Source organism: Nomascus leucogenys, chromosome 11, assembly GCF_006542625.1.
Source record: "Nomascus leucogenys isolate Asia chromosome 11, Asia_NLE_v1, whole genome shotgun sequence".
Lineage (NCBI taxonomy): Eukaryota > Metazoa > Chordata > Mammalia > Primates > Hylobatidae > Nomascus > Nomascus leucogenys.
In genome coordinates, this window is record NC_044391.1 from 7,508,327 (window position 1) to 7,529,970 (window position 21,644).

Genomic DNA, 21,644 nt, shown 5'->3' on the forward strand with positions numbered 1-21,644 from the left:
GCACTGGGGTCCGGGACGCGGGAAGGGCTTGGAAATGTGCGAAGCGGATGTGCGCGAACGCGTGGACTAGGTCTTGGCTCGCTGGGAGGGAAGGGCTGGGCTGGCGCTGGGGAGGAGGAAGGGAGGGAACGGGTAGGAGGCGGGGAAGCGCAGTATAAAAGGCCCGGCCGGACTGAGCGTCCGCTACTGCGAGTCACTTCGGTAAGGCGGGAGCCCGAGCGAGATCACGGAGGGAAGTGCGCGGTGCCACGGACCGACACAGTTCGCTCTAGCATCCGACGCTAGGACTCCGCGCCCTCAGCTGGATCCCGGAGCCCTTCCATTCGCCAACCGCCCACTGCAAGGCATGAGCCGCACGCGGGAGCCCGAGGCTGCAGCGCGGTCATGAGGCGGTGGCCCGGGATCGACGGCTGCGCGACGCCAGCCCCCAAATCCCCTCTGGGCGCGGCACCCCCGGGATGAGCCCCCCACCCCGACGCAAGCCCACTAGAGCTGAGATTCACTCCGAGTTCCTGAGCGCCTGAGCGGCGGGCACTGAGTCTCTGCAGCTTCCAGCCAACACCTGCGCCCGTGACCAGACGAACGCCCAGCGAGTCGGACTCCTCTCCCTTCCCAGGCTCTACGGGGCGCCGCGGACCCGCAAACAGCCGTGCCCGGCTAGCGGGCGGCCCAGCAAGTGTCAAGACCCTTCGGAACGACACTTGGGCACTCCTCCCCTCCCCCGACTGCTTCAGGCAGGGGTCGCAGGCAGACCCATGGCTTGTCCGGCGCCCCCTCCGTTTTCCATCACTGCAACTCCAGCTCCACTTTGCCAATAAAGGTTTCTAAAGCAGCCCAGGCACCACCCCACCCATCCACAGCCCCGAGCCTCAGTGTGCACAAGGGCTCTACCCACGCCCGTCACAGCGACCTCGGCAGCGGGCACTTGGTACAGCCCAGCAGGCTACCTCCAAACCGTGACAACCTCGGTGTGCCCGGGGCCCCCATCTGGAACCGGCCCTCCCGGGGACTCTGTGTGCGGGGCGGCGCGGCAGGCGGCCCCGAGGAGCGCGGAGAGTAGTGGAGGTGGTTTGCCGGGTGAGTGGCTCGGGGCGGTGAGGGCGGGGGAGCCAAGCGTGGAGGTAACTCCCGGCCGCAGCTGAAGCCCTCCTCCTCCTCCTCCTCCTCCTCCTCCTCCTCCTCCTTCTCCTTCTTCTCCTCCTCCTCCCCGCGCTCCTCTGGCGGCCGCTCCCGCTCCAGCTGCGGCGCCGCGGCCACATCTGGGGCGCCCATGTGCGCTCGGGGGCTCGGCTGCGCCCGCCCCGCCGCCGACCCCGCAGCCCCCTGCCAGCAGGGTGGCCTCCGGCCCGGCCCGGGTCCCGGGCTGCCCCAGGACCCAGTCTCCGCCGCCGCCGCCGCCGCCGCCGCCGCCAGGCAGCGCCGGGGCTTGCTCCGCAGCCGGCTTGGACACCCCCGGCCTCGCGGTGGCTCCGCCGTGGTGCGGTGGCGGCGGCGGCGACGGCGGCTCCTGCTCCCCCGGCCCCGCACGCCCCGCCGCGCCCAGCGCCAGCCCCGCGGGCCCGGGAAGCGGAGCCCTGGCGGGAGCCGAGGCGGGAGCCGCGCTGCCGGGCTCCCGGGCTCCTACTCCTCCTCCCCCGGCGTCACCGCCGCCGCCGGCCGCCGCGCCGGGTCCTAAAGCCGCGCGTCTCAAGAGGATGGTGCGCCTGGCGGCCGAGCTGCTGCTGCTGCTGGGGCTGCTGCTGCTCACGCTGCACATCACCGTGCTGCGCGGCTCGGGAGCCGCCGACGGGCCCGCCGCGGCCGCGGGCAACGCCAGCCAAGCCCAGCTGCAGGTGAGTGCGCCGCCGGAAAGGGGCGTGCGCGGCTGCGGGGACCGTTTGTGGGGCGGGGGTGCTGAGCTAGTGCCTGGTGGATGCAAGGAGGCAGGTCCCCCGCCCCACCTAAGAGCAACTGTTTTGGCAGTAGTTCTGCCCGGGCCACTTGACTTAGGCAGAGGCGGAGCGGGGACACGTGCCTGGAGGCTGCACCCGGCTTCCAGGTCTGCCGGCTGCGCTCCTTCAGTTCTGTCACGGGTCAGGTGCGGGGTTGGTGGGGAGGTGGGAAGGAGCGAGGTTTGGGATGAGCAGAGGCAGTGTGGAGAATGTGCTTGCTTGGGGGTGCTACCAGTCTTTCGTTGCCCTTAGGAGGCTGAATAATGTTACTCGAGGCTGGAGAGACGCAAGGAGACTTTATAGGATGATATCCCTGAAGTCTTTGGGAGAAAGAACTCCGGGAGTCTACCCCTTTAGGAAGCAATGCCAAAGGTCAGGACATAATTTCCCAAGGAGAATAGCCAGGCACCCCCTCCTCACCCTCAGGGTTCCCTTGCTTCCAGTGTTCCTCCGGGGGCCTCGCCTGAGGTCCCCCCCGTGTGCCCCCTTGGTCATGGGGAAGGTGCAGAGTGAAGGCACCGGTAGTGATTTGGGCCAGGGTTACCTGGGGCTTTTAAACTTGTAGCAAAGTCTTTCTCCCAAGGATCTTCCTCGCTGAAGGTCGCTTTAGCAATGGGTTTCTGTTTATCCGTTTCAGCTTCAGGGCAAGGGGAGGGTGTAGTGGACGGTCAGACATAATGTGAGTTCTGACTTCTGAATAGAATTGCCCAGCTAGGCATTTCCTGCCGCTATCTTAGCGCCTTTCCTTGAGTCTAGGGGTGGGACAACTGTAAACTTGGAGCATAGGCAAAAGTAAGCAGGGATTTTCCCAGGAGGCAGAGGGGATTCTCTGGCTCCTAAAATCTGCTCAAACCAGGCGCGGTGGCTCACGCCTGTGATCCCAGCACTTTAGCAGTCAGAGGCGGGTGGATCACGTGAGGCCAGGAGTGGGAGACTATCCTGGCCAACATGGTGAAACCCCGTCTCTACTAAAAATACAAAAATTAGCTGGGCGTGGTGGCGCACGCCTGTAGTCCCAGTTACTCAGGAGGCTGAGGCAGGAGAGTTGCTTGAACCTGGGCGGTTGTAGTGAGCTGAGATCACGCCACTGCACTCCAGCCTGGGCGACAGAGCGAGGCTCTGTCTCAAAAAACAAAAAATAAACAAATAAAACGAAATAAGCATTATTCATTGTTCCCAAAGGACGTTATATTCATTGTCTTTAATAATTCACTTTTTACGTCTTTATACAATTTGTTGCGAAAAACTTTACCGTAAAGAGAAAACTCATAAAACACTTCCATTGTGTTTACTACGTGCCACCGTTTTAAGTACTTTACAGAATTTAACTCACTTAATTTAACCATAATCTTATGAGCCATGGTACTGTTAATATAGCCCCTTTACAGATGCAAAAACTGAGGTGAAAAAACTTGTCAAAGTTCAGACATTCCAAACTCTTGATTATACCAAATTTTGTCTCTACCAAGATAGACTAAAGCAAGGTGATTATTGCACGCAATTACAAAACAGTAGAAAAGTACACACCCCAAAGGTTAAAGTTGTTTTAACTTTGAGACATTTCTAAAAATGTCCTAACTTTGTGGGATCTCTCATCTTCTCCCGTGGGTAGATGGGTACAGTGACAGACTGAGGGAATTTCTATGCGGAAGTTGAAGATGCCGCCATTCTATAAACTGGGGCACCCACCAATCTAACACTGTGGAGATAATTCTTAATATCTTCAAGATTTCTGGAAGTTATATTTTATACATGATGCTTTCTTTCCTCATGGACTCATGAAAAGCCATAAAAATGATGTTCTGTGGAAAAGTAAATTTGGCAGATTTCTTTATGAGGTGTTTGCTATCATTAGAATAACCCGGGGTTGGCCTTTTCCGTTTGAACACTAAGGTAATGAGAGAAGCAGCTGGTGGAAGTGGCAGTTCTAAAAGGGAAGTGGACTGAATTCTCAAAAGGGGCTTTGGCTGAAGAACTGCCCCAAGAGGACAGAACAAGTGGGGGATTTAGAAAGAGTTATGCTCCTAGAAATATCTTGAGTCCCAAGTAGCTGCTAATCCACCAGCTTCAGCTTATCTTGTAATGGTGTTCGGTGAGACTGTCCACTCAATGCACACACTTTTCCAAGCAGAATGATGAGTTTAGCAGTTTAGTTCATAATTTTGCTGTTTTGTAATTTGTTATTATAAAAGTTTTATACTCTTCCTGACCAAAGTTATTTCTTTGGCCCTCTGACTCTCTGAAGGTATTATAAGTCAAAAGAAGAATGTTCTGCCAGATGAGGAGGTCTGCAAAAGACATTTATTAGTTCATCGTTTTCAGGCCCCAGAAAGTGAATTTGCTAGTAGCAGGTGTATTTGAAGACAAAACTGTGGACACTGTATTCTTTCTTTTTACCAGACATTTTAAACCCAAGTCTTAAACATCATCTAAATTTGTTGGTTCTGTGCTGTCCTGAGCTACTAAAATCCTTCTTCACAATCAGAAAATTAATCAATCCATATACATCATTTGTATTGTTTTTATCTCTGTGTACAACCTTCTAAAATATAAGGTTGTCTTAGAAATATGCAATGGTGAGTTTATTCACCTGAATGGTAGTATGTTTGGATTCATTTAAAAAGGGACACATTCTTATTTAAGGACATATCAAGGACACCCAATAAAGTAGTAATAAGAAAAGCAACAATAACAGCTAAGATTTATTAAGTGCCTTTTATGTGGCAGGCACTGTTCTTAGCACTGTACACATACTAGCTTTCTTTTTTTATTTTTTTTTTTGAGATGGAGTCTCGCTCTGTCGCCCAGGCTGGAGTGCAGTGGCGCGATCTCTGCTCACTGCAACCTCCGCCTCCCGGGTTCATGCCATTCTCCTGCCTCAGCCTCCCGAGTAGCTGGGACTGCCGGCGCCCACCACCACGCCTGGCTAATTTTTTTTTTTGTATTTTTAGTAGAGACGGGATTTCACCATGTTAGCCAGGGTGGTCTCGATCTCCTGACCTCGTGATCCGCCCGCCTCGGTCTCCCAAAGTGCTAGGATTACAGGCATGAGCCACCGCGCCCAGCCCATACTAGCTTTCTTAATCCTCACAAAAATCCCGTGAATTAGGTACTATCATTATCCCTGTTTCAAATGGAGAAACTGAGGTTAGGTAATTTGCCCAAGGTTGCACAGCTACAAGCTTCTTAATTTATTTTCGTTATTTTATAGTGGGGAACTATTTGAAGCATATTTCTACTGCAAGTTCTTGATAAAGTCACACGCTCAAGAGAGAGAAAGGCTGTTAACAATTTACATTTTCAAATGTATCTTGACAGTCTTACTGTGTTGACTATGACGTCTATGTATATATACACATACATTATATATACATACATACACATATATGTATAAATGTTGTCTAACTTTTTTTGTAGTTTCGCACACTAGGGGTTACATTTTTGACTCTTTGTATGACTGTCTCCCCTAGTATGCCCTAGTGTGCTCAAAACACTGATAGGTACCATGTTAGGAGGTGGCAGTAAAATGTTTTGAGTACACTATCCATATTGGGTAACTGGCTGATGAAAATAAAAATGTTAGTCTTTGAACAGTTTTCAGTATTTTTAAAATATCTAGTAAGAAATTAGAAAACTGTCTGCAGTAGCTGCATTAAAATGCATGGAAACATCAACTTTTTTTTGCTTTTGAATCTTATTTCATTAGAATAAGTTTGTCTCATATTAATCAGATACTCAGATTAGTTCTTTCACATATATTTAATTAATGTTAATGAGAAAACAGATATGGATATAGATATAGATATATAATAAAAGTCATCTGGAAGACAAAATATAGAATCCATAGGCAATAATAGTACTAGTAAAGGTATCTCCTTTGTCTGAAATTCAAATGATTGCCTTTCCACTAAATCTCAGTCAGTTTTAGAATAATGAATTTCTATATATTTTTAGTAATAAGTCAGAACTCATTAAGGCAGTGAGATTTAAACAAGTATTATAAAACACCAATTTGATTATTTTTACAATAACATTAAAGCAAACCAAACTCTGGAATGTAGTAAAATGTCTTTGTTCTCTGTTTCCTAACTATCATCTTTATGAGCACTTTCCATCTTTTATCCCTCTATTGCCTTCAATAAAACAGCTTAGCTTCTTGTTTTCACTGCTTTGGATTTAGGAGTTCATCCAAGCCACTTATAGCAGTAGAAGCAAAAGCATAACTTATCTGTACTTAATACAAGAAAGTCAACAGCCATTTGTGTTTCTTATTTTGTGACTTACCTGCTCATTTTCCAATCAGGCTGATTACTTTTACTGGAATTTTTTTTTTTTATTGATTGACAATTGTCTCACTTAGCTATTGCTGCAGAACAACCCACCCTAAAATTTAGTGGCTTAACACAACCACCATTTTATTTCCTCATGAATTTGTATGACAGCACCTTGCTTGGGCTCAGCTGAGTGGTTCTTCTGGTGATTTCACCTGATATTACTCATGTAGCTGTGGCCATCTGTTGGCTTCATGTGGGCTAGGTGGTCCAAAAATACCTCACTCATTTGTCTGATAGTTGGTGCTTGCTGTCACCTAGGTTTGCTCTCCATATAATCTCTCATCCTTAAGGAGTCTAGCTCACATATCTTTACATGGTGGACTCAGAGCAGCAAGAGAATAAAAGCAGAAATTGCAAGACCTATTGATGAGTTTGCACAACATCATTTCAGCTGTATTCTATTAGCCAAACAAATCATGTAGTTGCTTAGATTCTAGTGGACAAGAAATAGATTCCACTTCTTGATGGGAGGAGCAGCAAAGTCACATTAAAGAAGAGCATGTGTACAGAGAGGAATCATAGGCATCTTTTTATCTTTGTTCTAATTTTTGATTTACATTTTTAGAACCCGTAGTGCAAGGACATAAAGTGTCCTTTTTGGTGACTGTATTTTTATCAAGGTGAAATTCTTTATCTCTTTTATTGCCTTTTGTCTTGAATACTTTTTTGTGTCATATTAATATTGCAACTTCTGCTCTTTCTTCCTTTTAGAATTTGTTTGTGTGTCTTTTCCAATCTTTATTTTCAAACTTTTTTTGACTTTTTATTTTTTTCAAATTTATTCATTTATTTTGAGATGGAGTCTCACTCTGTCACCCAGGCTGGAGTACAGTGGCGCTATCTTGGCCACTGCAGGCTCCACCTCCTGGGTTCACACCATTCACCTGCCTCAGCCTTCCAAGTAGCTGGGACTACAGGTGCATGCCACCATGCCTAGCTAATTTTTTGTATTTTTAGTGGAGACGGGGTTTCACCGTGTTAGCTAGGATGGTCTCAATCTCCTGACCTCATGATCTGCCTGCCTTGGCCTCCCAAAGTGCTGGGATTACAGGTGTGAGCCACCACACCTGGCCCAACTTTTTTTTTTTGAGACGGAGTCTTGCTGTGTCACCCAGGCTGGAGTGCAGTGGTGCGATCTTGGCTCACTGCAATCTCTGCCTCCCGTGTTCATGCCATTCTCCTGCCTCAGCCTCCCGGGTAGCTGGGACTACAGGCACCCGCCACCATACCTGGCTAATTTTTTGTATTTTTAGTAGAGACGGGGTTTCATCCTGTTAGCCAGGATGGTCTTGATCTCCTGACCTCGTGATCCTCCCGCCTCTGCCTCCCAAAGTGCTGGCATTACAGGTGTGAGCCACCACGCCCAGCCCCAACTTTTTAATTTAAATATCTTTATTATTAATAAGCTATAGCTAAATTATCTTTGTTTATGCAATACATCAATGGATTTAACCCATTTATATTTATTGACAAATTAGAAATATTTTTTCATTTTATTTGCTATTCTAAAATTTTTATTTATTTTTATTTTTCCTCCCTTACTCTCACCTTCAATTTACCTATATGACCTTTGGCAAGAGGGTTAGCTTCACTATGTCTAGATTTTCTCATCTGTAAAATAGATATATAGTAACTATTTCCCAGCATTATTGTAAGGATTAGAACATTGAATGCATGCTAAATGTGTTATTAGAGCTTGGCATTTAATCATTTGATAAGTATTTATTTATTTAAGATGGAGTCTCGCTCCGTTGCCCAGGCTGGAGTGCAGTGGCACGATCTCAGCTCACTGCAACCTCCACCTCCCAGGCTCAAGTGATCCTCCCACCTCTGCCTCCCAAGTAGCTGGGACTACAGGTGCTCACAATCATGCCCAGCTAAGTTTTGTGTTTTTTTTATAGAGACCGGGTTTCACTATGTTGCCCAGGCAGGTCTCAAACTCCTGGACTCAAGCGATCAACCTGCCTCAGCCTCCCAAAGTGTTGGGATTACAGGCATGAGCCACCATGCCTGGCCATTTGATAAATATTTAAATATTACTTTTTTGTATTTTTATCAAGTTTTGAAAGTCATCTCTTTTATTTCTATTATGTTTAACATTTTAACAAACATATTTGAACTAACACTTTTCTATCAATGCTGAGAATCAATCAGTATCTATAACCTAAACCCACCACATAAACAAGATTCTGACATGCTAGATGCAAGATTCTCTGTCTTGTCTGTATACTATCTCTAATTTTTTAATCTTCTCAAATTTTAGTGCTAGAATTTTTCTTTTAATCTTTCTTTCTTTTTTCTTTCCTTTCTTTTTAGTATGTCTATCTTAGGAATCAATTCTTACCAGTTTTATTATACTCCCAATAATTATTTAGACTTAATTCTAAGATTTACTTATTTCTTTATCTAGCTGCTGCTGCCTTTTTTTTTTTTTTTGAGACGGAGTCTAGCTCTGTCACCCAGGCTGGAGTCCAGGAGTGCAGTGGTGTGATCTCTGCTCACTGCAATCTCCCTCTCCCGGGTTCAAGCGATTCTCGTGCCTCAGCCTCCCAAATAGCTGGGATTACAGGTACCCACCACCATGCCCGGCTAATTATTGTATTTTTAGTAGGGACGGAGTTTCACCATGTTGGCCAGGCTGGTCTCGAACTCTTCATCTCAGGTGATCTGCCCGTCCCGGCCTCCCAAAATGCCGGGATTACAGGTGTGAGCCACCGTGCCTGGCCTGCTGCTGCTTCTTCAATCTCATACTTTCATCTTTTATTTTGCTAGAACACAGTTTCAAAAATTTTTTCAGAGAGAATTTATTAATTATAAACTCTATGAGAACCTATATCTTTAGACATATCTTTATTTGATTCTCAAAATTAAATGCTAATTTGGCAGTTGGCTGTCTTCTATCTTATTCCCCCCTAAGAATTTTAAGAATAGAATTTAATTTTTTATACCATCTCATATTTCAGATGAGAAGTCTAATACCATTTCTTTGTAGGTGATTTTTTAAAAAACTTGATGCTTTTATGATTTTTTTCCTTTATTCATAATGTTTGGAAATTTTATCAGTTTGTGTTTAGATTCAGGGCTTTAGCTGTTAGTCTTGTTCAGCATAGGTGGACCCTTTCATTCTGAAGTCTAAACTTTGTCTCCAGCTTGAAAAAATTTCTTTAGTTATATCTTTGATATTTCCAATATCCCTGTACACTTTTTCTGGAACTCCTGTTAGAGATTGAAACTAACATTGAGATTTCAAGATCTATCTTTCGTGTCTCTTAATTTTTCTTCTCATACTTTTATTTCTGTTTTTTAATTGTGTCTTATGTCTCAAGGCATTCTTCTGGCTATTTCAACCCCAGTGTCTTGTTTAGGAATATTTCATAACTGAACGCTCATAGTAAATATCAGATGCAAATGTCAAACTCAACCACTCTGAAACCCAGGACTGAATGAAATAGCTCTACCACTTCCTGCCCTCAGCCTTTTCTCTAACTTCTATAGCCTCTTTTCTCCCCTTCTTTTTCCTTCCCTTTCTTTCTTTTTCTTCCTTTTTTATCTTCCTTTCCTTACTTTTTCCTTATCTTTCTTCTCTTCTCTCTCTCTCTCTGTCTGCATTTTTTAAAGTTTTTTTAAAACTATATATAAATTACATACAATAAAATGGATGAATCTTTAGGGTTCAGTTTCATTTTTGACAGTTGTATATGCCTACATAGTTACCACCAAAATTAGGATATAGAACATTCCCCATCACCCCAGAAAGTCTTCCAGTGCACAATTGTAGGCAATTTACTCCTTCCAGAGGCAACCAATTTCTGGCTTCCATTACCATAGATTAGTTTTGCCTGTTCCAGACTTTCACATAAATGGAAATGTACTGTTTGCATTTTTCCATGTGCCTGGCTTCTCTCATTAAACTAAGTTTTTGAGATTCATTTATTTTGTGTGTATCAGTAGATTTCTCTTTTATTGCTAAATGATAGTCCATTGTGTATCTCTATCACAATTTGTGTATCCCCATCAATGGACATTTGGTTTGTTTCCATTGCTTTGCATAGTATGAGTAAGACCATGTTAGTATTCTTACACAAGCCTTTCTGTGGAACTATGTTTTCATTTCTTGTAAATTTCTAGTAGTAAGGCTGACATAGTCTTGGTTGTTGATACTATTGTGGCAATTCTTCTAGGGAAACTGACTTTTTAGAGATCTCACTTTGCTTTTCTCAGTTCTGTGGTGCTTCACTTTCAATTGGTTGCCACTTGTTTCATATCTACCAGAAATCCCTCTCTCTTTTCTCTTGACCCTTCTTTCAGCTTTCCAGTTCTGTTGTGGATTGACTCATATTTCTTCTACCTCCTCCATAGAATTAATAAATAGAAAAGAGGTAAATGCCACCTTGGTCGGCCACCTTGAGCCTGAAGCACTATAATTCTATTTCTTAATTTTATTTTCCTTTATATAAACCAAAATAAAGTTCTATCATTTGTGCTGTTCCTTCATTTATTCACTTCTACCCATAGTTTAAAAGGCATTAATCTTTGAGGTTTGGGGGCATCCTTAGATGTCTATTCACTTGGTCAAGAAGAATCTGTTTTGGTTTTAAAGACTCCAAAGCAAATAATCTCAATAACATTTTCCACATATTGTACAAGTGTTTTTTAACATCTCTTAATATCAGAACATTTTTCCTCTGATATGCCCATTAAATCCTTTATGCTACATGTTAATTTCATTTTCACTTTGTTCACTTTTTTTTCTTCCCAGTGTTCATGAACAGGTGGCTGCTCTCTTTTCAAGAAACTTCTCCTGTAGAACTTGAAGATTATTATGTTATAGTTCCTTTGTCATCTCCAAATTCCATTATCTTAGTTTCTTTAACTTGTCTTCATTAGTCTTATTGTAAAACATTTTAGTGCTTTCTGTGGTTCTATTATTTCTCTCTCATCTTCTGAGAGCATCTTTCTTTTGCAACCCTTGGCTTAAGGTTTACAAATTTTACCCTTTACAAATGTTATGATTCGTAAAGAAAAGGATGACAATGAAGCCCCTTTCCTCAATGACAGCTAAGAGTGTCCCTGTCTCTACTCATCCCCCAAAGACAGGAGATAATTTAGAGATGGGATGGGGGTGTCGGTTTAGTGCCCAGATTATATGTAGTGAGTTCAAACAAACAGCAAGGGAATGTGTTGTAGAAAAAAAAAAAAAAAGAAAAGAAAAAAAAAAGAAAAGAAAAAAAAACCTCACTTTACATTTTATTTAAACCTTATATAATTCCTTTTTATAAGAATTATGAGAAACTGTGAACATAAATACATAAAACCTAATTTATTTCATTCTGTGGCTTATCAGTCAAGAGGTTAGATCAAGTCCAGTGCTGACAAAACCAATATGCTTATTATGCCCAGTGTTTCTCTTGGGACGAAGCACTCACTGCCCACTGTGGTCCCTGACTTGATAATGTACCCTTCTGCCTCTTTCTCTTCCCTGCCTTCCTCCCTCTTCCCCTACCAGAGATTTCTGGGGTCATCGCTCAAATAAATTACTTGTTCTTTGTCTCAGGGTCTGCTTCTAGGAAAACCCCACTAAATGAACCACACCCAGATGGTAGTCATGGTGATAATGGATACTCCTCTAGGTAGCAACAATACAGGAAGTCTCCAGAAAGGTAACAGAACAGAGTTTCCATGAGGCACCTGCTTGTTGTTGTCATTAACAGCAAGGAAGTCTGTTAGCCTGAGATAGATGTGCTGCAGGCAGCAAAAGAACCAGGCTACCCCATGCCCTCCCAGAGCAGTCAGAAAGAGGGAAATTCCAAAATTACAGAGATGGGCTGCAAAGGTCATGCCTAGGCAAAGCCTACAAATTCTTGGTGTTTAGAGATCTAATGGGTCCTTTTTCTCCTGAGATGCTGATCCCATGGTCCTTTACTATCTTAGGTGGAAGGATGAGTGACAATGGGGAGGACTCAGAGGCGTGTGGGATTGTCATCTACTCCCTGTGAGGCATCAACTCCCTGAGCACAGACCAGCATGTGTCCCTGGAAAGTTATTTTTGTAAACCGAGTAGAAGTAAAAACAGTAGGTTAACTACCCCTTCTTCCTGTTGGCCTGACTCATGCACATTTTGGTAAACCCAATCATCTTGCACAGAGCACTCTCTATGGCTGACACACACCCATTCCCCATGGAAGCAACACCCGCCTTCCCCATGGAAGAGATAGTACTGCGAGGTTCATGGAATAGAAGAGTTCTGTCTTCAAGTTTGGGTCTCTGAGCTGCCCAATTTGCAGTTTTGAGTACCCCAATCACCAGATATTCAAGAGCAGTGACCTGGAAAAGGTCAGGTAGACTTTGAAGGCGATGGGCCATTGATGTCTTCTGTACACCACTTATCTATTTTCAAAAATAACAAAGTATGTCCAAAATCTATATGAAGAATGCAGAGAAGCTGGAAATGGTCATAGCCTGCCCCAGTGTTAACTTCCTCCCACAAGCATCCAGATAGAATATTTTCACCAAGGACAAAGAAACAAATAACAGACATGCCTTGCCTCACAGCTAACCCTGGAAGATGGCAGTGAGGACAGGAGGAGAAGAGTGGCAGTCATTTTATTATTTTTTTTTTAAATACAGCTTTGTTGAAGTGCAATTGACAACTAATAAACTGTACATATTTAAATGAAAAATTTGACAATACTGACACTTGTAAAACCATCACCATAGTCAAAATGATGAATAAATCTACCATCTGAAAAGTTTCCTTGCGCTCCTCTGTGAGCTTCAGCAATCTCTCGGCAACCACTGATCTGCCTTCTCTCACTGTAGATTAGTGCTGGATTTCCTAGACTTTTATATAAGTGGAATGCAGAATGCATAGCATTGCATGATGTGGCTTTTTGCTCACCATAATAATTTTGAGATTCATTCATGTTGTTTTGCGCATAGAGAACTTTTTCCTTTTTCTTACCAATTCATATTCTATTGTGTGGATATACCACCATATGCTTACCCATTGACCCATTTAGGTTATTTCCTATTTGGCAACTATTAAAGATGCTGTGAACATTCGGGTATAAGCCTTTGTGTGAACATTTGCTTTCATTTCTCTTGGGTGAATACTTCGGAGCAGAATGGTTGGATCATATAGCAGTTGTATGTTTAGCTTATTAAGAAATTCTGGAAGTCTTTTTGGTGCACTCACAATCCAAGTACTCCCTTGGAAAACTTCACAGAATTTGAAGATTGAATCCCAGGATGATGTTTTTCTATAGTTAAAATATAAGTGTATGAACTACAGTATATTATGAAATACTGAAAGAAGGAGAGAAGATACTGTCTTCTTAGAAAGAATTCTCCTTTCTTTTCAGAATGCCCAAAGTAGTGTCATGGATCTCGATTCTCTAAGTGATGGTGGTGACGTTAATTGTAGTGACCATCATGGTGGGGGTTGTGAAAAGAAAATTAGATGCTGAACCGAAAAAAAAAAAAAAAAAAGGCTAGAAAAGTGTCCCAGAAGGAAACTCTACTTTTCCCGTGTCCTGCTGTCCAATATTCCTTGATTCTCTTGCCCCATTCCTTGTCCCCATGAGTGGAAATTAAGAAAACCAGAAATGGATTTCGTATCTCCTGCCTGGGGCCTCAATTACATTGTGACATAGAAACCTTGTATGGATTTTGAGCTCAAAATGAATTGGAAGCCAGGTTAATTGCTGGGAATCTTCAAATTTCAGGGAGTAGAAAGAGCAAAAATAAAAATGGAGATCTTGCCAGGCGTGGTGGCTCATGCCTGTAATCCCAGCACTTTGGGAGGCCAAGGTGGGTGGATCACCTGAGGTCAGGAGTTCGAGACCAGCCTGACCAACATGGAGAAACCCTGTCTCTACTGAAAACACAAAATTAGCCAGGCATGGTGGTGCATTCCTGTAATCCCAGCTACTCGGGGGCTGAGGCAGGAGAATTGCTTAAAACAGGGAGCTGGAAGTTGCAGTGAGCCAAGATTGCGCTATTGCATTCCTGCCTGGGCAACAAGAGCGAAACTCCCATCTCAAAAAAAAAGGACATCCCATTAGATGTTCCTAATTCTTAGCCCAAGAAATGAGTTGAGGAAATTCTGACCTTCTGGGCACATGGGACATAGGAAAGTACAGATTGTTAGTGACTCACATAGGATTCTCATTATGAGGGAAAATATTGTCCTTCTCTTACACATAAAGTAAGCCATCCATTGCCCAAATGTTCACTAGGTGCATTCATGGCCCAGAGGTAGACAAGAAGCTCAGAACGGCTTCTCAGCCCTTGCTCCCAGAATGCGATCTACAGACCACCAGCATTAGCATCTCCTGAAAGCTTGTTATCAAATAGGAGTCTTAAGCCATGCCCAGAACTACTGAATCAGAATCTGCATTTTAAAAATGTTTATTTATATATATTTGGGGGGTACAGGTGCAGGTTTCTTAGGTGCGTATATTGTGTAGTAGTGAAGTCTGGGCTTTTAGTGTACTCATCACCTGAGTAGTGAACATTGTACCCAATGAGTAATTTTTCAGCCCTCATCCCCTCCACCTCCCACCTTTTGGAGTCCCCAGTGTCTGATTACTCTTTGTATGTCCGTGTATGCGCATTGTTTAGCCCCCACTTATAAGGGAGAACATGTGGTCAATGATAAAGAAGACTAAGCCAGAAGCTGGGCTTTTCGATGAATGGAGAATGACCAGAAACCAGGACTTTCTGTTTCTGAGTTATCTCGCTTAGCATAATGGCCTCCGGTACCAGCCATGTTGCTGCGAGAGACATGACTTCATTCTTTTTTATGTCTGAGTAGTATTCCATGGTATATTTCTTTACACAGTCTTCCACTGACGGACATTTAGATTGATTCCATGTCTTTGCTGTTGTGAATAGTGCTGTGATAAACAGATGAATGCAGGTATCTTTTTGATGTATTGATTTCTTTCCCTTTGGGTGTATACTCAGGAGTGGGATTGCTGGATTGTATGGTAGTTCTCCTTTTGGTACTTTGAGAAATCTCCATACTGTTTTCTATAAAGGTTATGCTTATTTACATTCCCATCAACAGTGTGTAAGTGTGCCCTTTTAGCCACGTCCTCGCCAACATAAGTTGCTTTTAGACTTTTTAACAGTAGCCATTCTGACTTGTGTAAAATGGTATCTCATTGTGGTTTTAATTTTGATTTCTCTGATAATTAGTTATGTAAAGCATTTTTTCATAAGTTTGTTGTCCTCTTGTATGTCTTCTTTTGAAAAATGCCTGTTCATGTCCTTTGTCCACTTTTTAACGAGGTCATTTGGTTTTTTCTTGCTGAGTTGTTTGAGTTCCTTGTGGATTCTGTATGTTAGCCCGTTATCAGATGCAAATATTTTTTGCATCAGATAGTTTGCAAATACTTTTTCCTACAGAATCTGTATTTTGACAAGGTCTCCAGATTCATCATATGCAGGTCATGGTTTGAGAAACACTGGTCTACATGCATGTTTTTCTTGCAAGTTGCAGGGCCCAGAAAGCACTATTATACAGGTCCTGTGTTATCCAGCTATTGCCTAATAAAGCTGTAGGACAACTACTCCAAATCTCAATGGTCTGCAATTATAAGCATGTACTCTCACACTTATGGGTCCGTGGGCCAGCTGAGGTTCAGTAGATCTAGGCAGGGCATGGCTTTAAGCTATGGATTGGGTCTAGGTTTACACTATGGGTCTCCCATTCTTTTGTGACCAGCAGGTTACCTGCCACACATTTCTCTCATGGTGATGGGATTACACCTCAGTCATATCTGTTAACCATTTCATCAGCCAAAACAAGTCACAAGATCCAACGGACTAGCCAAAAAGTGGTCATGGGCTTTGGAGTTGTTTTGATTCCAGTTCTGCTCCTCAGTTAAGTCTCTGCCCCTAAGCAAAATCCTTACACTTCTCTACGTCTCTGTGTCTCATTCAGTAAAATGGGATAAGAATAGTTAACATCACCAGGGCTGTGTTGAGCATCTGCTCAGCCTGGCTCTGTGGCCAGAGTCAAGCCAAGAGAAAGGGTGAGTCCCAGAGGGCCCTGCCGCTGGGAAGTTAGAGCTGGAGAAAGCTCTCACATGTCATCCTGTGGGTTGCTCTGGCAGCACATGATTCAGCCCCCACCAAGAGTTGTTTCTGAGTCAAGAAACACACGCCCATCACTTTCCATCTTTTTTCAGAATGGTTGTCCTTTCACTGCTTACAAATTGTGTGCTACATGGACTGTGCCTGCAAATACGTTATTCATCACTCATAGGGCTTGGACAATTTAAGCCTGCGACCACTTTCCCTGATGAAAGGGCATGGTTTCTTACCTTCCTTCCCCAGATGCAACAAGAGAAACAGAACATGCCTGGGAACAGGAGTTCCAAGGCTCTGTGCATAGTATATTGTACTTCTTCTTTTTTTTTTGAGATGGAGTCTCATTGTGTCACCCAGGCTGGAGTGCAGTGGCACAATCTTGCCTCACTGCAACCTCCACCTTCTGGGTTCAAGCAAGTCTACTGCCTCAGCCTCCTGAGTAGCTGGGATTACAGGCACCCACAACCATGCACGGCTAATTTTTATGTTTTTAGTAGAGACGGGGTTTCACCATGTTGGCCAGGATGGTCTCGATCTCTTAACCTTGTGATCCACCCACCTCCGCCTCCCAAAGTGCCGGGATTACAGGCGTGAGCCACTGTGCCCGTCTCGGCCATACTTCTAACAAGGACCTGCTCAGAGTTACAATTCTTAGGAGTAATACAGTAGAAGATAATCATGTTAACAAACTCCTCAACTTTCCAACTAACGCTGGGATATTCATTGAGTTAGCAAGGGAAAGACTGGCAGCCATGATTCAATTGCCTCCCCCTGGGTCCTTCCCACAACACATGGGAATTCTGGGAGAAACAATTCGGTTGAGATTTGATTGGGGACACAGCCAAGCCCTATCATTCCACTCCTGGCCCCTCCAAATTTCATGTCCTCACATTTCAAAACCAATCATGCCTTCCCAACAGTCCCCCAAAGTCTTAATTTATTTCAGGATTAGCCCAAAAGTCCACAGTCCAAAGTCTCATCTGAGACAAGGCAAGTCCCTTCTGCCTGTGAGCCTGTAAAATCAAAAGCAAGCTAGTTACTTCCTAGATACTATGGGGGTACAGGTATTGGGTAAATACAGTCATTCCAAATGGGAGAAATTGGCCAAAACAAAGGGATTACAGGGCTCAGGCAAGTCTGAAATCCAGCGGGGCAGTTAAATTTTAAAGCTCCAAAATGATCTCCTTTGACTCCAGGTCCCACATCAAGGTGACACTGATGCAAGGCAAGGCGTGGGTTCCCATGGTCTTGGGCAGCTCTGCCCCCGGGGCTTTGCAGGGTACAGCCTCCCTCCAGCTGCTTTCAGGGGCTGGCATTGAGTGTCTGTGGCTTTTCCGGGCACATGGTGCAAGCTGTCGGTAGATCTACCATTCTGGGATCTGGAGGACAGTGGCCCTCTTCTCACAGCTCCACTAGGCAGTGCCCAAGTAGGGACTCTGTGTGGGGGCTCCGGTCCCACATTTCTCTTCTGCACTGCCGTAGAAGAGGTTCTTCATGAGGACACTGCCCCTGCAGCACACATGAGGTCCCTCCCACAACACATGAGAATTCTGGGAGATACAATTCAATTGAGATTTGAATGGGGACACAGCCAACATCAACATGCCCTTGGCCCAGCAATTCCACCTGAGTATGTGCCCACCAGAAATCTATTCACTAATGCACTCAAAGACCTAAGAAAGAATGTTCATAGCAGCACTATTTAAAATGGTCCCAACCTGGAAACAACCCCAATGCCATCAACAGAATGGATAATAAGGTAGTTAAGTGTACACAGTGGGAATGAACAAATGACAACTACATGCAACATGCACAATTTCACAAATGTAATGTTGAGTGAAGGAAACCAGGCACAGTAAAGCACATGCTGGATAATTCTGTTTCGGTAAAGTTCAAAACCAGGAAAAAGGAACCCGTGCTGTTGGAAGAAAGTTACCTTTGTCAAGGAAGTGATGAAAAGGGAGTCCAAGGAGGGCAGCTAGGGTGCTGGTAATGTTTTGCCTCTTGATCCAGGCATTGGTTGCCTAGGTGTCTTCAGTGTGTGAAATCTCATTGAGCTGTAGAGTTATATATGTGTATATTTCTGTAGGAATATCATACTTCAATTTTAATAAGAGAGTAAAGAATGCAGCAGGCAGGGTACATGGTGTAGAAGAGATGGATGGTTTTCACTGGGAAAGATTACCCACAGCCCTGGAGTTCACTCTCTGGGCTCCCTGATGTGTGTGCCATCCCACAGATTGTTCTCCAAATTGGAATGAATGCAGGCTAGTTTCAGTATTATGGGGGTGCTCCTCTGCCTCAGGTCCCAGTGCCATTGTTACAACATCAAAGACCAACTGCTGGCTGAGATGCGGTCCATATGAAAAGAGTGACCAGCAGATTTACTGCTTGACTTCATTCCCTTTAAAAGGAACTGGCTCCATGGTCCTCCTTCAAAGCTCAATTGTAGACATATATCTTCTTTATAGGACATCGTTTACAATAAAGAGGAGCAATAACTTAAAATTTAAAAAAGAGAATACCTTTGAGAGCACTGTGACGTGGACATTCCATTTAATAAACATCACTGTGGTTACATTGCCCAAACATTCCCAGAAGTCCAGCCATGGGCCTGAGACCCTTCTACTGGACGTGGTGACTTTTGGGGACTAATTTGAATTATATTTTTATGCTCTAGCCCTCTCCCTAGGCTCTGAAAGTTCTTGAGAAGGTCATTAATGAGAGGCAATCTACTTCAAACTAGAGGGCTGCCTCACTAAAATCAGGCAAAATGGCAAAATTCATAGCCCATTACTCATTAACTTATTTGGAGCTGCCCTTCAGTGGAGTAAACATTTTTTTAAGGGTTGGGGCCAAATTAGACTCCTGGATCGATTATACGTAGTTCCCCAATATCCCCATGGATATCACTCCACATAATTCCAGTGTGAAAATCTCACAGACTTATTAGCGTTCCCAGATACTAGAACTCAACTAGAAAACAGCAAAGTTGTTTTTATGCCTGTCAGAAAATGAAGAATGTTATTAACTTTCCAAGAAAGAAAAAAGTAAAATTATTTATAACATACGGGGTGTTTTTGGCTTCACGTGGAGTCTGACCCAGGTGGTGGGGAAAGTCGCATCTACAATCAAAATGACCGGCCTCCTGAAAACTGACCAATCCAGAATAATTCTTTCAGGTTCACTCGTGATAGCAGTTGATCAGCCCATAGGGGATACGACGTTCTAAAGAGTGGCCAAGTCATCCACTTCTGTTTAACCCATTACTCCTGAAAAGGTTCGCTCTCCACACTTTGCTGGAAAAAGGCTAACAACTCAGTGCATCCTTCCCTCTCTGCTCCCCTCACTGGTACATTCAGGAAGACACGAACCAGGTGAGAAAACTGACAGCTCCTTACTGAGAGTGTGAAGTGTGATGGCAGCACGACACACAATTCTGAAGGCATCATGAAATGAGATAAATCTGGGGAATCAACATCAACTAGAAAAAATCTGGAAACATTTGAAGAGGCATTTGGATCACAAAGAGACTGAATCTAAACATTGAACAGCAGGTATTAAATGGAAATAATGAAAGGCAGGTTCTTAGGAAAAAATCTATGGCAGACTAGGTATTCGAAGTTCTGTTCCAGGTTCTCCCCAGGGACTCATTGCCCTGAAGCTCTGTCCGGTGTGGTTCTCTCATGCCCCACAATGGTTCTTTCACTTCTTATTCACCAAGGCCAGGATTAATGCTAAGGTCTAGACTAATCCAATAATGGACATGAATGGCCTTGGCCTTAAATTTTCAGGGATCCATCTGCAGGGTCCTCCCTGAGATCTGAGAAGGGTTTTACTTACTTCTTTCATCTTAAGGTGAATGCTAGTGGGGGAATTATTGTGGTGTGCCCCTAGAAGTTTCTGTGTCTTGGTCCTGACAACCTACGTGAAGTACCTTCTGTGCCACCAGGATACGTGGGCACATGACAGGCACTCACATACACAAGGGTCACTGCACGTGGCTGCAGGAATGCCCAGGTTGGACCCGGGCTTCATCTGTGCTCCAACCTGCCTGCACTCCATGGTGAGGCACTCTGTTTAGAAGGCAGGTTTCAGACACTCACCAAATTCTAGAATGTTGTTGTTGGCAAGAAAGCCAAGCTCCAATGTCTCATTTCATTGACAAAGAATCTAAAACCTGGAGAAATTAAAAGATTTAGCTAAGACCATACCATTCATTTATCCTACAGCCAGTACCAGACTCCAAAGCAAGTCATCTTTCATGAAGTCACACAACCCCCCATTTCTGAACATCTGTAAAAGTTTTTATAGCCCCACTTAGCTGAAGAGAATTAGAGTAAACGTACATCTGAAGTGCTGGGATCCTGCTACCTGGTGGTTGCTGTTAGGTTGTTACAGGAGCAGAAAGGTAATTAAATGCACATGAATTGTCTCTTTTATTTAATATACAACCAAACTGCAGTCAGGCAAATGAAATAATGTACATATAAGCAAGCATTGAGCACTGCCCAGCCACATAGCATTCTACAATTCCATTCATTCATTCAGCACTTGCATATCGCGTGGCTGTGATAAGCAGATATTGTGCTAGGCACTGGAGATTCAATAGAGAACAAGCTTATGTTCTAGAAAGAAAACTGACAATAATTGATTCAGAATAAAGAAATTATTATAGATTGTGATAGGTGCTTAGCAGGACATAAACAGCGAGCAAAAGACAGGGAATAACTGGGAGTTCCTACTAAAAGAGGGTGGTCAAGGAAGGATTTGATGGAAAAGTGACACTTGAGTCCTGAACTGGGGGATAGAAGGACCAGCTCTGCAAAGAACTTGGGAGAGCCAGCCAGGCAGACGGAATCACAAACACCAAAGCCTTGAGGTAGGAAGGACTTTGGCATGACTAAGGGATGGAAAAGAGACTGGAGAACAGTGTGTAAGGAAGAAAGTGGCACATGAACTTGCAGAAAAAAGCAAGGATTTTGCAGGTCATGATAAAGAATATGGCTGTTCTAGGATTGGTGAGGAAGGAACCATTGAAGAGCTTCTAAATGATGGCTCCATCTGATCAGTGGAGAATGAGAGGGAAGAACATAGATATGTTAGAAAATTTCATAATAATCCAGGTAAGAGGTGATGGGATGTGGACCAGGGTAGAGAGGAGTGGATGGATGCAAGACACAGTTTTGAGACAGAGCCAACAGGATATGCTGTTGGATTGCATTTCAGAGTTAAGAAGTGAAGAGTCAAAGACAGCTTCCAGTTTTACAAGGGTAGAGTT

The 21,644-nt window shown here is 44.0% G+C and overlaps 1 protein-coding gene and 1 long non-coding RNA gene across 2 annotated transcripts in view; one reads left to right on the forward strand and one right to left on the reverse strand.

Annotated features, from left to right (window-relative positions):
* The first annotated feature begins 1,200 nt into the window (after positions 1–1,200).
* Positions 1,201–21,644, forward strand: part of ISM1 (isthmin 1) — a 78,290-nt gene continuing 57,846 nt past the window's right edge. The window contains exon 1 of the mRNA XM_003252878.2: positions 1,201–1,832. Within this exon, the coding sequence (XP_003252926.2) occupies positions 1,695–1,832 (138 nt within the window). The 5' untranslated portion in view covers positions 1,201–1,694. The remainder of the gene's footprint in view (positions 1,833–21,644) is intronic.
* On the reverse strand, positions 18,175–20,441 carry LOC105740436. Its single transcript, XR_001116475.2, has 3 exons — positions 20,207–20,441; positions 19,738–19,858; positions 18,175–18,864 (listed from the first exon to the last, which is right to left on the reverse strand). It is a non-coding gene; the product is annotated as an uncharacterized LOC105740436 (long non-coding RNA).